The sequence below is a fragment of the Nesoenas mayeri genome (assembly GCF_963082525.1).
Source record: "Nesoenas mayeri genome assembly, chromosome: 1".
Taxonomy (NCBI): domain Eukaryota; kingdom Metazoa; phylum Chordata; class Aves; order Columbiformes; family Columbidae; genus Nesoenas; species Nesoenas mayeri.
In genome coordinates, this window is record NC_137541.1 from 183905204 (window position 1) to 183919245 (window position 14042).

The 14042-nt window shown below is 40.6% G+C and overlaps 1 protein-coding gene across 6 annotated transcripts in view; it reads left to right on the top strand.

The window, feature by feature from the left end:
* Positions 1–14042, top strand: part of FNDC3A (fibronectin type III domain containing 3A) — a 118716-nt gene that overhangs the window by 77322 nt on the left and 27352 nt on the right. For all 6 annotated transcript variants that reach the window (XM_080351683.1, XM_080351681.1, XM_080351684.1 and 3 more), the window contains 5 exons: positions 8629–8786; positions 9946–10005; positions 12352–12490; positions 13132–13185; positions 13826–13950. In XM_080351683.1, the coding sequence (XP_080207809.1) occupies positions 8629–8786; positions 9946–10005; positions 12352–12490; positions 13132–13185; positions 13826–13950 (536 nt within the window). The remainder of the gene's footprint in view (positions 1–8628; positions 8787–9945; positions 10006–12351; positions 12491–13131; positions 13186–13825; positions 13951–14042) is intronic.

A 14042-nucleotide genomic window follows, 5' to 3' on the forward strand; every position in this document is an offset into this window, starting at 1 on the left:
AAGGATCCTGAAATATTGTCGAGGGTTAAGATTGCAGGGTGACAATAAAACCCTGGCAGATGTATTGTTAACCCCCTCTCCCCCCCACTTCCCCCTTTTTGCCCCTCCCTCTCCCCCCTTCCACTCAGGAGAGGCGATTGGGAGGAAAAAAGAAGGACAGAGAGAAGAGAGTTGGAAAAATTAAAGATGTTTTACTAATGCTACTAATAAGAATAGAGAAAATAATACAAAATATACAAAACCAATCTTGAAAGTCTCAGCAACTGCAGAGCCGGCACCTGAAATCCTGGATTGGACTCTGCAGCCAACCGGAGCTGGATTCAGTCTCTCACTAGGCCTCAGTTCGCAGGGACGACTAGCAAGGTCCTCTCCTAATGTCGGCCATAAGCAGAAGGAAAAGGGACGAGATCCTCGTGATCTCCCATTTTATATAAAGTATTCACGTGAATGGAATGTTATACACAGTTGGTCAGTTGTTTCTCGTCGCCCCTCTCGCGAGATGTCCATCCATGCTTATCAATAAGTTTGCATTCCATTGCTCGGTTTTACCAAAACATGTGTCTGGTTCTCCAGGAAAATGCAGTTAATACGAAGGCTGTAGCTGACAGGCAAAATTCACTGAAAGAGAAACTTGTTTTTAACAAAACCAGGACAAATATAATAGGTGAGGAGTGTAAAATAAGAAAATGAGACCAGGAACAAACAGAATAGTAGGTGCGAACTATTGGAAGAACAAGATGGAGAGCCAATACCTTTTCTGTTTGTTATTTTTACAAGCAGACTGATAATGCAAGAGTGATGGGAGTCTGAATGTCTTGTTAGTAAGACTGGGAGTGGTGGGGATAGTGGACAGTAGTAGCAGGAGACAGAAACTGCCTGAGAAAGATGAAGATCAGTGAGACAAGTATACCAGAACATTTTTGAGAGACTAAAGGGCAGAAGTCTGGGATGGAGTAAACAGGGACTACTGAGTGAAGTCAAGAACCTTTGATTGGGACCAGCAGGAGAAAAAGGGTCAGAAGGGGTTATGGCTGTAAGAAATGAATGTAAGTCTACATCTGATAGCACCGATCTTTACCTAGGACCTGGAACATAATCCAGCTTTCCCACATCTCATCTTTCTTCTGACAGCAAGTACCTGTGAAAGTCCTACCAGCAGAGGTTTTGTTTTGCTGCCTGTTGTTTCACTGCCCAGCTGTGCATCGCAATTCCACAGATGTTAGCAAACACCTATAGCTATCATTGTTAGGTCAAGCAGTGGAGACTTGTGCAGTGGATATAAAGGCTCCAGGCTTGCTGTAGGATGATGCTAGAAGGAATTTAAGGGAGTCATTTCCTATTAGATATGTATATATATAATAGAAATAATGTGTATATACACACATATTCTAGGAAAATAAGCATCAAAATCCTATTAGAAGAATTCTGTTCTCAAAGTGAAACAGGAAAGATTTCATACTAATGCTGGTCCATTGTGTTTAAGATTACAATCACCTTTGATAGGGTTTTTGGGGTGTATTTTTTTTCTTTTTTTTTAACACAGCAACATACTGTTCTTTCTGTATGGTCCCTGCCATTCACTGTGCAAAACATTTGTGCTTTGGGAATGGATCAGGCCTAAGCAGCTGAAGGAATGGGTGTCTTTGATCCCTTTTGACTCTGAGTTATGAGAGTCTGTCCCAGCAGGGATGTGTGTGCCTAGTTTAGCCATGTACTGCATCAGAATGGATGAAGAAACAAATTTTGCTGCAAGGTTAACCTGCTGCAAGGTGCTTTCACTGGGACATGCTGGACACCAGCATTCTCAGCAGCCCTCACATCATGAGTACCTGCTATGCCCTTCTTAACTTGATGAGAATGTGGATGATCCTTTCTGTCCTGACTGGAAATAGAAGGACCGGTTCACTACCAGAAGTGTGCACCATCCTCTGGAGGTCAGGGCTTACAGGATGCTGTCCCAGTCTGGGACTGTCACCAGGGACTGCATTGCCAAGGAGAATGAGAACTCTGAGTGTCCTGGGGTGGTTCGAGTGAGACTGTGAGAAGTGTGATCAATAGGTGGTGTCTTCTGCTGTGCTGCTAATGACTTATGAAAAGGCAATGAAGTCTCATGACTGTCTTGTTTTCTTTCTCTTCATTCCAACTTTTAACACTAAACCATCCATGCCTTTTAGGCAAGCACACTACCTGCCCTCCCCACCATGCCCTTACTTGAATGTCACTGCATGTAGCTGTGTGCCTACAAGTGATCTCTTTGCAGACCTCAGAATACATCACAGGCTTAGACAGTGGTAGTCTGTTACAAACTAGACAGCGTACACAAGGCAAAAAGCCAAACTTCCAGCACAACAGAGAGAGGCTTATGCTTTGCGAAGGCAAGGGACTGTCAGGGCTGTGGGTGAGTGGAAGACTGGCTGATGTTGCAGCCTGGGGAAGTGTGATTATGATAAGAGAAAGGGAAGCTGTGTTACCTACTTAGACCTTGCAGGATGAGAAGCAACCCTCCCACAGTTTCTCCAAGGAAACATTTTCCTCACCCTCCCACAAGTCAAACAGGAGATTGTGTTTTATCACACCTTCTGGTTTTAGTTCTCATCAGAAATATCCCTGTAGGTTTTGGATTAATGTTTTGCTTGAAGCATTCATTATGGGGATTGTGCCATGATGCTGCTCTGGATGGATCATCAACAACCTGTTCCCTGGTTGAACTTCAGTGCTGGCACAGGCAATACTGGGTACTGGCTGTGGTGGTGGTCAGATGATCGGATAATCACACGGGTGCTGTTCAGTGTAGTGTCCATTGCACCATCTCCTGCTCCCAAAAACCCAGAGTAGTGCTGAAGACTGTGGCCTGTCCTGGACTGTCCCTTGTCTTAGTGCCCACGTCCAGGGCACCTACGTCTAAATCAGGTGCCGGGCTCCATGGTGTGCCTGCATTCACATAGCTCTTTCAATTCTATGCAATATGGGCACTTCAGCTTTGCTGCCTCCAGGCTCCCATTAGACGTTTTTATGAACATGTTCTCATTTTCTTAAACTTTTCCATGTATGGATCCCCTATTCTTTCATACATGGCACTGTTAAGTCAAGTTGGTAATGCAGCACTGCCACCAGATGACTCTTCTCCTTAGGGAGATCTTAAACTGTCTGTACCCAGATGTAAGTTGGAGTGGTTCTGCAGATTGCACCATGCTGAGTCCTCATGTCCACCAGCTGTCATGTCCATTCACCAAATAACAAAGAAAGCAGAACAGAAGGGGACCTAAAAAATCAAAAGCAAAATGAAGAATGGAGCAGAAGGCTGAGTATTTAATAATGAGAGACGATAGGAACTCAGAATTTGAGGGCTGGTTACATAGCATGTAAGTCCGTTGGGAGGGCATAATGTTTTGTGGTTTGCGAATATTCTGTGTATGCTTCTGGGCTTTTAGAATGTGATGCACTTCACTCTGTCCCTTATTAATAGTCTTTTGAGGAGGAATATAGCTGGACCTAGTCTTGTCTTTAAGAATCATTCTCTTAGCTGGAAGATGAGTCTGAAAAGCAGTACCAAATGTTTTATAAATTAGTTGAAAGGGACTTAAATTACATTCTCTGGTTCTCTCTTGTCGGTGCTTGCAGCTGTGATTTATTTTATTTATTTTTTTTAAGCAACTGAGAGTTGTTGAAAATACTCGTACACCTATAGGTGAATTTACTGAAAAGCTCCAGAACTTTATAGAATATGTACCATCATATATAGTGTAGGTCCAGGAGAAAAACCTTTATATTACTCAGTCCCACTCCTATTACCTCTCTGCTTTACTGACCCCTCACACACAAGCTGTGATTCTGTGGACCCCACAGTTCCCCACCCCATTCTCTGGGTTTGCAGAAATGAAGAAGGTAGCAGCTTCAGGAGGATTCACGTGTTCGAGGGACAGGGTTGGAAATTATTTCCAGTATTTATACCTGCCAGAGAGTTAAGTGTTTTAACTTCGGTTCTGTTCTTCTACCTATGAGCACCTGCTCGTAGGTCCTTCGGTACCTGCCTCTTAACACTTATTCCATAAGTCGTTCACTCCCAAGTGCTCCTCAGCAGGGCTTACTAGTTTAGGCTTGGTTTCTTGGAGCTTCCTGGTTCAATGTGAGTTTACATTGCTGGCAGGGAACCAGTGGTTTAACCTGACTACCTGGTTTATTGCAGACCACCTAGTTTCATGGGGTACCATCTATGGTGCCAGTGACTGGTGTGGGTTGTAAATTTTCTGGTCCAGCAACAGGGTTACATGAGATGGACATGGATTTCTGACTTGTTGCAAATGCGGGATGGAAATAACTGTTAAATGCTTTTTTTTCTTTCTCATGTTACATTTTACAGTTTTAACTTCTACATCCACCAATAACAGAGCAGTGCCTGACTTTGAGATTTCCTGATAGATTTTTTTCTTTTAATATATTTTTGTGTTTAATCTTATTGCCTGTTTTTGTTTCATCGACTCTTTTAAGTTCTCCTATACATTCTGTTAAACTTACTGGGTAACATTTATTCCTTTTCCCCATAGGCGTGTGTGTGCATGTACGTATACAGGATTTATATAGCTTTTGTACATTACAGCTTTTATGTGCCATAAGATTGTCCTTAATTCCCAGCTTCTGCAAATACTTTTCAGTTTGCATTTCTGATCAAGTTCAGTTCCACTGACTGTTGCTTTTAAGCTTTGGCAAACTGACCACAGCAAAGCTTCAGCTCTTCATAATATTCTTTAGTCACATAACTCTGATTACACAAAGTAAAACAACGAGAACAACCTACATAGTCTCTCATTTTTAGTTTGGTACAAAATACTGCTTCATTGTGTTATAGTTACTATGCTAACAGTTGTCATCTGTTATTGTAGAAGTCTTATGGAAGGTTTTTGTGAGCTGAACAACAAACATAGCCCTGGGGGAGTAACTCAGGATAACAATTTTTCATCCAGCCAGAGACTTAAAGAACATTTCACCCTGTTCTCTGTTTATACTTGTTGGTATATAATGATTTCCACTAATACTGTGGGTTTCATTTTATTTGTCAAAGCCCTCTGAGTTGTCTGTTACTCTGTAATGTTGCCGTTAATCTCCCACTCTTCCTATTCTCTGTGTAGTGAACAGTTGAGACCTTTGATCTTTTAACGTTCCAATAAGATGTAATGCCACCTTTCACTCATACCAACTGCATTACTTCTCCAGTGTAAAAGTAGATAAACTAAGATGTTTGAAGAGAAATGTAATCTGTCAAGTCTGCAGTTTGACATTAGTAAAGCATTAGGTGGGATGTTTCGTGCAGTTCTGGACAAAGCACTAAAGCCAATGAAACAGTAGGAGGCAAGGAAAACAGTCAGAATGATTGGAGATTTGGATAAGTGAGGCAAGAAACAAATGCTAACAGTCTTCAGATACATAAGAAACAACTGCAGAAAGGAAGAGAAGATCTAATGTTCAACACCATGGTGGCTAGGGCAGGTAGGCTTAGCTGGTAGTAAGAGAAATGCTGCCTGAATATTAAGGAAAAATTTCCAACTGTTAAAAATCATGGAATCACATAATAGTTTGGGTTGGAAGGGACCTTTAAATGTCATCGAGTCCAGCCCCCTGCAATGAACAGGGACATCTTCAACTAGATCAGGTTGCTCAGAGCCCCGTCCAGCCTGGCCCGGAATGTCTCCAGGGATGGGGCATCTACCACCTCTGTGGGCAACCTGGGCCAGTGTTTTGATACCCTCTTTGTATCTAGTCTAAGTCTACCCTCTTTTAGTTTAAAATCATTATCCATTGTCCTGTTGCAACAGGCCCTGCTAAAAATTCGGCCCGTGTTTTTTTTGTTGCAGCCCAAAATACAATTGGCTTTCTGGGCTGTGAGCACACATTGCCAGCTCATGTCCAATTTTTCATCCCCCAGTGCCCCCAAGTCCTTCTTCGCAGGCCTGCTCTCAATCCCTTCATCCCCCAGCCTCTGTTGATATTGGGGGTTGCCCTGACTCAGGTGTAGGACCTTGCACTTGGCCTTGTTGAACCTCATAAGGTTTGCATGGGCCCACTTCTCGAGCTTGTCCAGGTCCCTCTGGATGGCATCCTGTCCCTCAGCATGTCAGCTGCACCACTCAGCTTCATGTCATCCACAGACTTGCTGAGAGTGCACTGTCTGTGTCACTGATGAAGTTATTACACAGTACTTGTCCCAGTATGGATTCCTGAGGGGCACCACTTGTCACTAATGTCCATCTGGACATTGAGCCATTGACCACTACCCTCTGTATGTGACCATCCAACCAGTTCCTCATCCACTGAACAATCCACCCATCAAATCCGTATTTCTCCAATATGGAGAGAAGGATGCTGGGGGGGGGCCATGTCAAAAGGCCTTACAGAAGTCCAGATAGATGATGTCTGTACCTCTTCCCTTGTCCACAAAAAATAAGGTAGCTAAACATAGGAATAGATAATCTTACAGTGGACCTACTACTCCTGAAGCATAGTAGTCCTTCAGGAAGCTGCACTCATTTTCTTCTGTGTGCCCTGCCATTTTTCTGCAGCCCAGGAGGGTGGGACTAAGATTGTCTGAGAGGGAGCTTCTACCACCCCAGATGCTTCCCACAACTCTGAAGACTTTCAGAAATGGTAGAATTGTACTGAGGTGATTGTAGTTAGTATTAGTGGAGTTTGTGACCGCATCAAGATCATAGTGGAATTTCTCTTGCCAAACTTTGAATTGTTTTTCCAAGAACTTCAGTGGGTAATCTTGCTAGTATTAGATCTATTTCAGGACGTGATGTACAGTCCTGTTAGCATGTAAGGGCTTAGTGACATTATTTTCAAGACATTGACATTCATCTTGTTTAATTTTCCTACTTTTTAAGTTTCCTACTTTTCCTACTTTAATTTTCCTACTATTATCAATAAGTTTCTTCCTCTTCTTCATTCTTGAAGTTGACCCTTTCAGGTTTTTGGTTCAGTAGATATCAATTTAAGAGCTCTAGTTGTGAAGATAGTGTTTTAATTCTGGTGCTCTGGTAATAGAATTCCAAAAGCAACAATTCCCAATATAGATATGTGTTACAGTTATGTTGTAAAACTACTAATTCCTTATCATGTGTTTTCTATTTTGTTATGAAATGATTGTAAATAGTAGGTGCAACACATAAACCACAATGGCAGACTTTCAATATTAATAAATACCCACAAATATTTAGAGTTCCTTCTGTAACGGATTCTAAAAATTTGTAATCACATGCACACACCCATGCACTCACCTACAGAAATACGAGCATCCCCAGCCCCTTGCTCTTCTGGGAGTGTGGGTGCTCCCAAAACTGCACATCTTCAGGGGGAGAAGTGGGTACTTTACTTTTGTCTGTAACTGTCTTGTTTCCTAAAACGTGTTGTTCCCTGCAGTCTGCTAATGCACAGGCTGGTGAGGAAGCTCCTCAGCAGTTCTCATGTGCCCACCCCAGCTGTGGGTCCCTGCCTGCTCCCCCCAAAACTGCTGTCGCACCAGCTGGGCTGCAGCTGTCGTGGCATCGGACGAGGAGGGTGGATGGAGGCAGCAATGCTGGCAGGGTGGTTTCTTGCGTTGTCGGGTTGAGTTTTGATCATTTCTGCAATGGGCTCCAACATCTTTTATCCCTGTCATGAATTTTCATAGTGCTTTTATTCTTCTGAAGCTGATTCCTTCCTCGTTTCTGAAGTGTCTTTGTAATTCCCCACTGGTGGGTCACTGTCTTCAGCACAATGAGTCTGCAGGGGCAAACGCTTCTCAGACAGTGGGAGGTATTGCATTCACACACAGTTTATGTTCATATTTCTGTCACTGCAACTGCTGTTAGCCAGGCCTTTCTGTAAAGGGTGGGCTGTGCAGGCAAATGCCACCATGGGAGTTCTTTAGGTTGTTGCCCATATATATGTATGTATATGCACATGTACGTTGTGAGCATGCCTTCATCGCAAGCGCCTGAGGTCAAAATATATGTTCTAATATTGTGTTGGCTAATAGAGTACTAGATTAGAGCCTCAGGTAATTGTATCCCTATTAATATTCTGATTAAAAAAAAAAAAATGCTGGGTAGTTAACCAAATAGGTTCTAATCTAGTGGGAGAGTCTACTTGTCGCAGTCATAATTAAATGCCCAAAGCCGAGTTTATGTACCTGCTACAGTAATGCCAGGCATTTTTGAGAAATTCCTGAGCTTCTATATATTTAACATATTTCATAACAAAGTCAGCAAGAAGGTATTAAAAAAAAATTATAGTACCGGTCATGAAAAAAAAGAAGTCTGAAACATTGTCATTTAATAAAATGACTGATTCACAATATGTGCTTGCCATCATAAATGATACAGTAATTTTTATGTAGCCCACTAGGTGGCATTCATTACTTTGAAGTTTGCTTGCACTCATCCCTGCATCCTAGGATTGCAGTTTTCTCACGAAATTTTTTAGATTTCCAGATGGATTTCATCTGTAAAAACTAATTAGCAGCTATTAGTATAAATGCTCTAATATATTAATGCTATATGATTTTCTTCTCTTTTATTTGGTCCTGTGTGGCAAAGCAACATTTATATACAACAGCGTTTAAATGGCAGAGGTCTCAAAGTTGTATTTCTACAGGTGTCAGACATTCAGGCAAGGACAGCACTGCTGATGTGGTCCCCTCCATCCAGTGATACCAGAGAAGATGCTGACAAGAATGACATACCAGATGTTTATACTTACGAAGTACTGATTTCAAATACCGGAAAAGATGGAAAGTACAAAACTGTATATGTGTATGTATTCATTATTTTAATTTAATTGCTGTTGTATTGAATTATGTGGCTTAAAACCTCTTTAAAGATCTCCCTGTTGTCCAGAGATTTAAGTAATTACAGTTTTGTGCAACTTCTCTTTAGAAACAAACTACTTTTTCAGTAAAATTGGTTCTGTTTTAATAGTGAAGTCTCCAGAATCAATTAGAATTTAGAGACTTTGTTCTTACATGTTGGAAGTATGTTTTAATATAACTTAGCTGCATTTCAACCAGCCGCACTAGAAATTATGGGTTCTCAGTTAGTGAGATATACAGGTAGTGAGAAACACAAATTGTATTTGCATTTAGCTCAGCACATGCTTCTGCTCCCAATACGTTTATCCTTCCCTTCCCTGAAAATACTCTTGGTAAGAGACAGTCTTAAGATATGAAATAAAGTAAGCAGATTCACACAGAACACACCTCTAGCAGCAGCAAAACAAATCTCTTCAATTGTTTCATTCCTAATGCAATGGTTTTCAATCATTCTTTTGCAACTTCGAGAAATATAACAAAATTTACCATTAAGGGTAATGAGCACTCTTATAATTATAAATATTTGTGTTTAGCTAGTTTATCTTAGTTACCTTCTACAGATTTCATAGTAGTACATGAAACAGAAGCTGGATATCCCTGTCTTAGAAGCTTACAGGAAAAGAAATGAGCTTTGCTAATGTAATCTGGTGTCAGTAAAAGCAGACTGTTAGATGTCACTGAGGTGACTTTTCTGTTTACTGGGCTCTAACAAGTAGGTATATGCCATCATGTATAGTTTCAGGGAATTGTTTTTGCAGGGCTGAACTGAGCTTCTGAAGGCCCCAGTACTTCAGTGGTTTTGGTATAATAAAATACATGCCTACACATGCAGCTGATCTTACTGACTAAAAAGGAAAATAATTGTTCTTCAAACAAAGAAACAGAGCAACAACAAAAAAAACAGGGCAAAACAACAGGAATCAAATGCGAGAAACCCCTAAAATTAAAAGATAAATGCATTTTCACTTTACTATATTTAGCAACAGAAACAAACTGTTAGCAAATTATTTCTTAGAAGGTGGATGGGTTAGATGATGTATGCCTTTTTATAAATGTATGGGATTCTGAAACAGTGTATTAAGCCGAATCATATCTCTTTGCAGTGGAGAAGAAAATAAAGTTACTGTAAATGATCTCAGGCCAGCAACTGATTACCATGCAAAGTGAGTATCTCCTCCTCTCTTCATTAAATTCAGTTCAAATGTTTCAAAAGTTTCATTGGATCTGTGAATTTGCCTAAGTCTTCAGAGATTCTTTACCACATCTCACCCTCATTTCAGTCAGAAATCAACATCTTTGGCTTAGCTGACCACTCAGTCCATTTTGGAGAACACAAGATCTATGCGTCCTCATCCAGCATCTGTGCTCTTTACTTCTCATGTCGTGCCAGAACAGTGACATTTTTCTGTCCCTTGAGCCAAGCACAGGTGTCACTTGCTTTCTCAGTTTTCCAGAAGCGGCAGAGGGAGGTTCCTGACCCAGGAACGTGCTCACCACTGGCCACCTGAGAGTCGGGTTATGCTGCTTTCACTTTGCTTCAGCAGACCAGTGAATCTGACCCCGTATACATTACTAAATAGGCCCCCAGCTCAATGTAATTCTGCCCTTCTAGCAGAATTTGCTGTTTCAGTATGTCCTACTGAAGAAATAACATAGGATTGGAAAGATGTGGTTAGGTGTTCTTCTTCCCACGTTTTTTACATATTGGAGGGTTGTCATATTTCTTGGTTTAAAACAAATGGTATGAATACAAGTTTATAAGTACCTAACATTGTGAAGGCCACCCTAAAAGTACTGCCTTTTCAAGAAATAATTGCAAGTGGAGAGTGCAACTTCAGAAATGACTGAATGTACAGTATGTGAAGGATTTGCCTCTCATGACTGCCTGGAGAACCCCAAGACTCCTGAGTACTCACTGACCAGGGAACCAATTTAGAGGCAGCTAGTAGGATACACAGGCAACAGAAGAGTGTCTGAGTAAGGATCGAAGTCAGAAAAGCTGTGCCTCTTTCCACATGAGCTTTGCAACATCAGCAGAGGGGAGGAGGATGGTTTCTGTTGTGTGTGTCTTTTGACTAGCTTTTGCTCACATGGGAGAGCTATAATCCTGGTTGTCGGTGTGAGGGGGTCTTTACCTCCTGGTGCTGTTTTGCAGGGTATTGTCCTCATTGCCAAAGCAGAAGCAGAAGAGGGTTGTCCTGTTCTTCATCACACACCATTTAATTTGGGCCACTATATGGCCTGCAGCAGAGCTTCAGGAGAAGGATGAATGATAAATTGACGCAAAGCTCTTCCTATGCAAGTGTTTACCTGTGATTTTGTTCCTATTTTTAGTAGTGTTTATGCACTTTACCCAATGATGTTTGAGTTGAAAATGCACGGAGGGTCAGAACCTAGGACTTTTTTTTCCTGTCTACATCCTTTTTTTATCAAGCTACATTCAAACTCTTTCTTACTTAATTCTGATCATTGTAGAGAATGCATGGCCATAGATGACTTGGCCATCTAAGCTCTTTCTGAACTAGGAGTTAAACAAAATTCTGCCAGTGCAGACACTGCCCAAAATTAATGAAAACCAGAAAGACTGAACTAGAGAGATAACTGACTAATTACATATTTGCAAGTCTATGCAAGGACAAACAACTTTGTGTGCAATATTAGTCACTGTTCAAATGTTTCCCTTGCCCTGTACATGAAATCTGCAAAGCTAAATTTCCTGTGACTTGCTGTTCATGCAGCAAGAAAATACAAGGACTTTCACATCTTCATAAGCAGACAGCCTACATCTTATGCCAGTAATCGGAGGGAAATGGTTTTAGGGGTTCTGTTTTTTTCTTTTAAAGGAGCAGGTGAATCAGAAGAAAGTAAATGTGCAGGTTCACCCAAGGAGGAGACAAGGCATGGCCAAACAGCTGAGGAGAGTGCAGTGGCAGAGCACAGGGGGAGGCCAGATAATGATGCTGTACTTAATTTTGGAGAAAAGCTATTAGAAAAAACATTTGTCTTAAAGACAGAAGTAAGAATTCACTCTTCTGAAGTACTTGGAGAGTTAATTTGTAGCCTTCCTAAAGGAAACGACAGGTTGAACAGATTCAGCAAGGTCTTGATGCAGCGCAGAAGGTACTCTGAAAATGTATCAACAGCTTCATTGTGCTCAACTGATGAAAGTACTTGCAGAAGAATTATTCATAATATCAGTTAATATGTCTGCAAGAGATAATGAGCCTGCAAGATGTTACCATTATTTCCCAAAGTACAGCAAATAACAGACATATTTCAAATGTAATTGTGAGACTAAAGCTGACTGATGGTAATGACGTACATCCAAAGTAAAGGATTCTTGCATTACTTCTATTGACCAAGATGCTTCAACCGTTTATTTACTTATAAGAGTGATGTTTTAATATTGAGGTAGCAGGGCAGCAACTTAGTTCTGAATACTCAATTTTCTTTAGAAACTGTATGTACAGATTTTGAAGCAAAATGTTATTGGCTCTTTTCTACTTTAGAGTCCAAGTAGAATGCAACTGTGTAAAGGGGAGCCCTTCAGAAGCAGAGAGTTTTACCACATTGAGTTGTGAACCTGATACTCCAAATCTGCCTAGGATAACTAATCGGACCAAAAATTCTCTTACTCTGCAGTGGAAGGTAAGAATTGTTTTAAAACTTTTGAAATAAATATTTTAAACTCTTCATGATTGTTTCAGATTTGTCAATAAAATGCCAGTTTGTTGAAATGGAAAATTTTTGTCAAACACACTAGTTTCAGTCACGGTTCTGTGACTGAGCAGTACAGTATGTGTACTGTGTTAAATACGGACTTCAGTAAAAAGAGAGATTCCCGTAAAAGCAAGAAGCCTTTGTAGATAAAGTTACTGAGCTCTAATGCGAGGCAGTGGTTTGTTCCATTCCTCTGCTGTACTGTGGAACCCATTCTCATTCTCTGTACTGAATATCAGCTTATTTGCACAAAGCAAATGAAGTGGTCTGGAAAGACTGACATTTAAGCAGACCTGCAATCTAGCTGCACAGAAAAGTTCTGTAGCATTTTATATAGTGCTGCCAGAATACTTTTTCGAGGTCTAAATTACAAAACAAAACCAGAAACATGATAAACACTCATTGGATGGAGACTGAGCTAGGACTGTTTTCGCAAATGAAACACCCATATAAGGGGAGCATCATTTGCCCTGCACTGGTCATGTCATAATTTGACCTATACATACATTTTTTACTTAAGTGGTCTTGTAACCAGTTGGAGCTCTAATTTTCTTATTTTCCTGTTGCAGGCATCTTGTGATAATGGTTCTAAAATCCACAGTTACCTTTTAGAATGGGACGAAGTAAGCAAATTTTCTTTTTAATTTTGTGGGTTTTTTTAAAGTAGCTATATGTGACTCTGCACAGCAAGTGGTATGAAAATTATGACTTCTGTCTAGAGGCATGTGAGAAATATTCAATTCCTGAAGTAATTATGAAATCATGGTTATTGCCCAAATTTTTTCTTGGGGAACGTAACATAACAGGAAATTCCTAATTACATTATTCTACCACTCTTAAAAGTATTTTTTTCACCTGTAGTCCAATACTTCTCTCAAGAGCTGACACTGAAGGATCATTCTCCTGTAAGAGTCTTTCTTTTGTACAAAGGGGGCAGATCTGCTATACCCCTGCAAGCATCTTCCACTCCCTACCTGGAGAGCTGCCCTGAGACGGCAGAGCTGCAGAAGTTTCATGGCTTTTCCTTCCAACCCTGTAGAGCTGGGAAGTGGATAGGAAAGAAAAAAGCCTCTAATTCAATATGTATACAAAGTTACATATACGCTGCTACCTACTAAATATATGTACTACTAACTCACTATATGGGAGATTGAGTTATATTTCGTTTCAGTTAATGAATTTACTTCATGTTTCTGTGTTAGTTTAATTGATGGACACATATATAATAGGGTGAATAATATGATTAATGTAATTCCTTTTTAGGGAAAAGGAAATGGAGAGTTTTGCCAGTGTTATTATGGCCAACAGAAGCAGTATAGGATTACTAAACTATCACCAGCAATGGGGTACACCTTTAGGCTAGCAGCCAAAAATGACATGGGAATGAGGTAAATACTACTATTATATACACAATTATGAAATGCATATGCATGTGTGTGCTTGTTTGGGAAAAAACATATGATGCAATTTAAAGAAACAA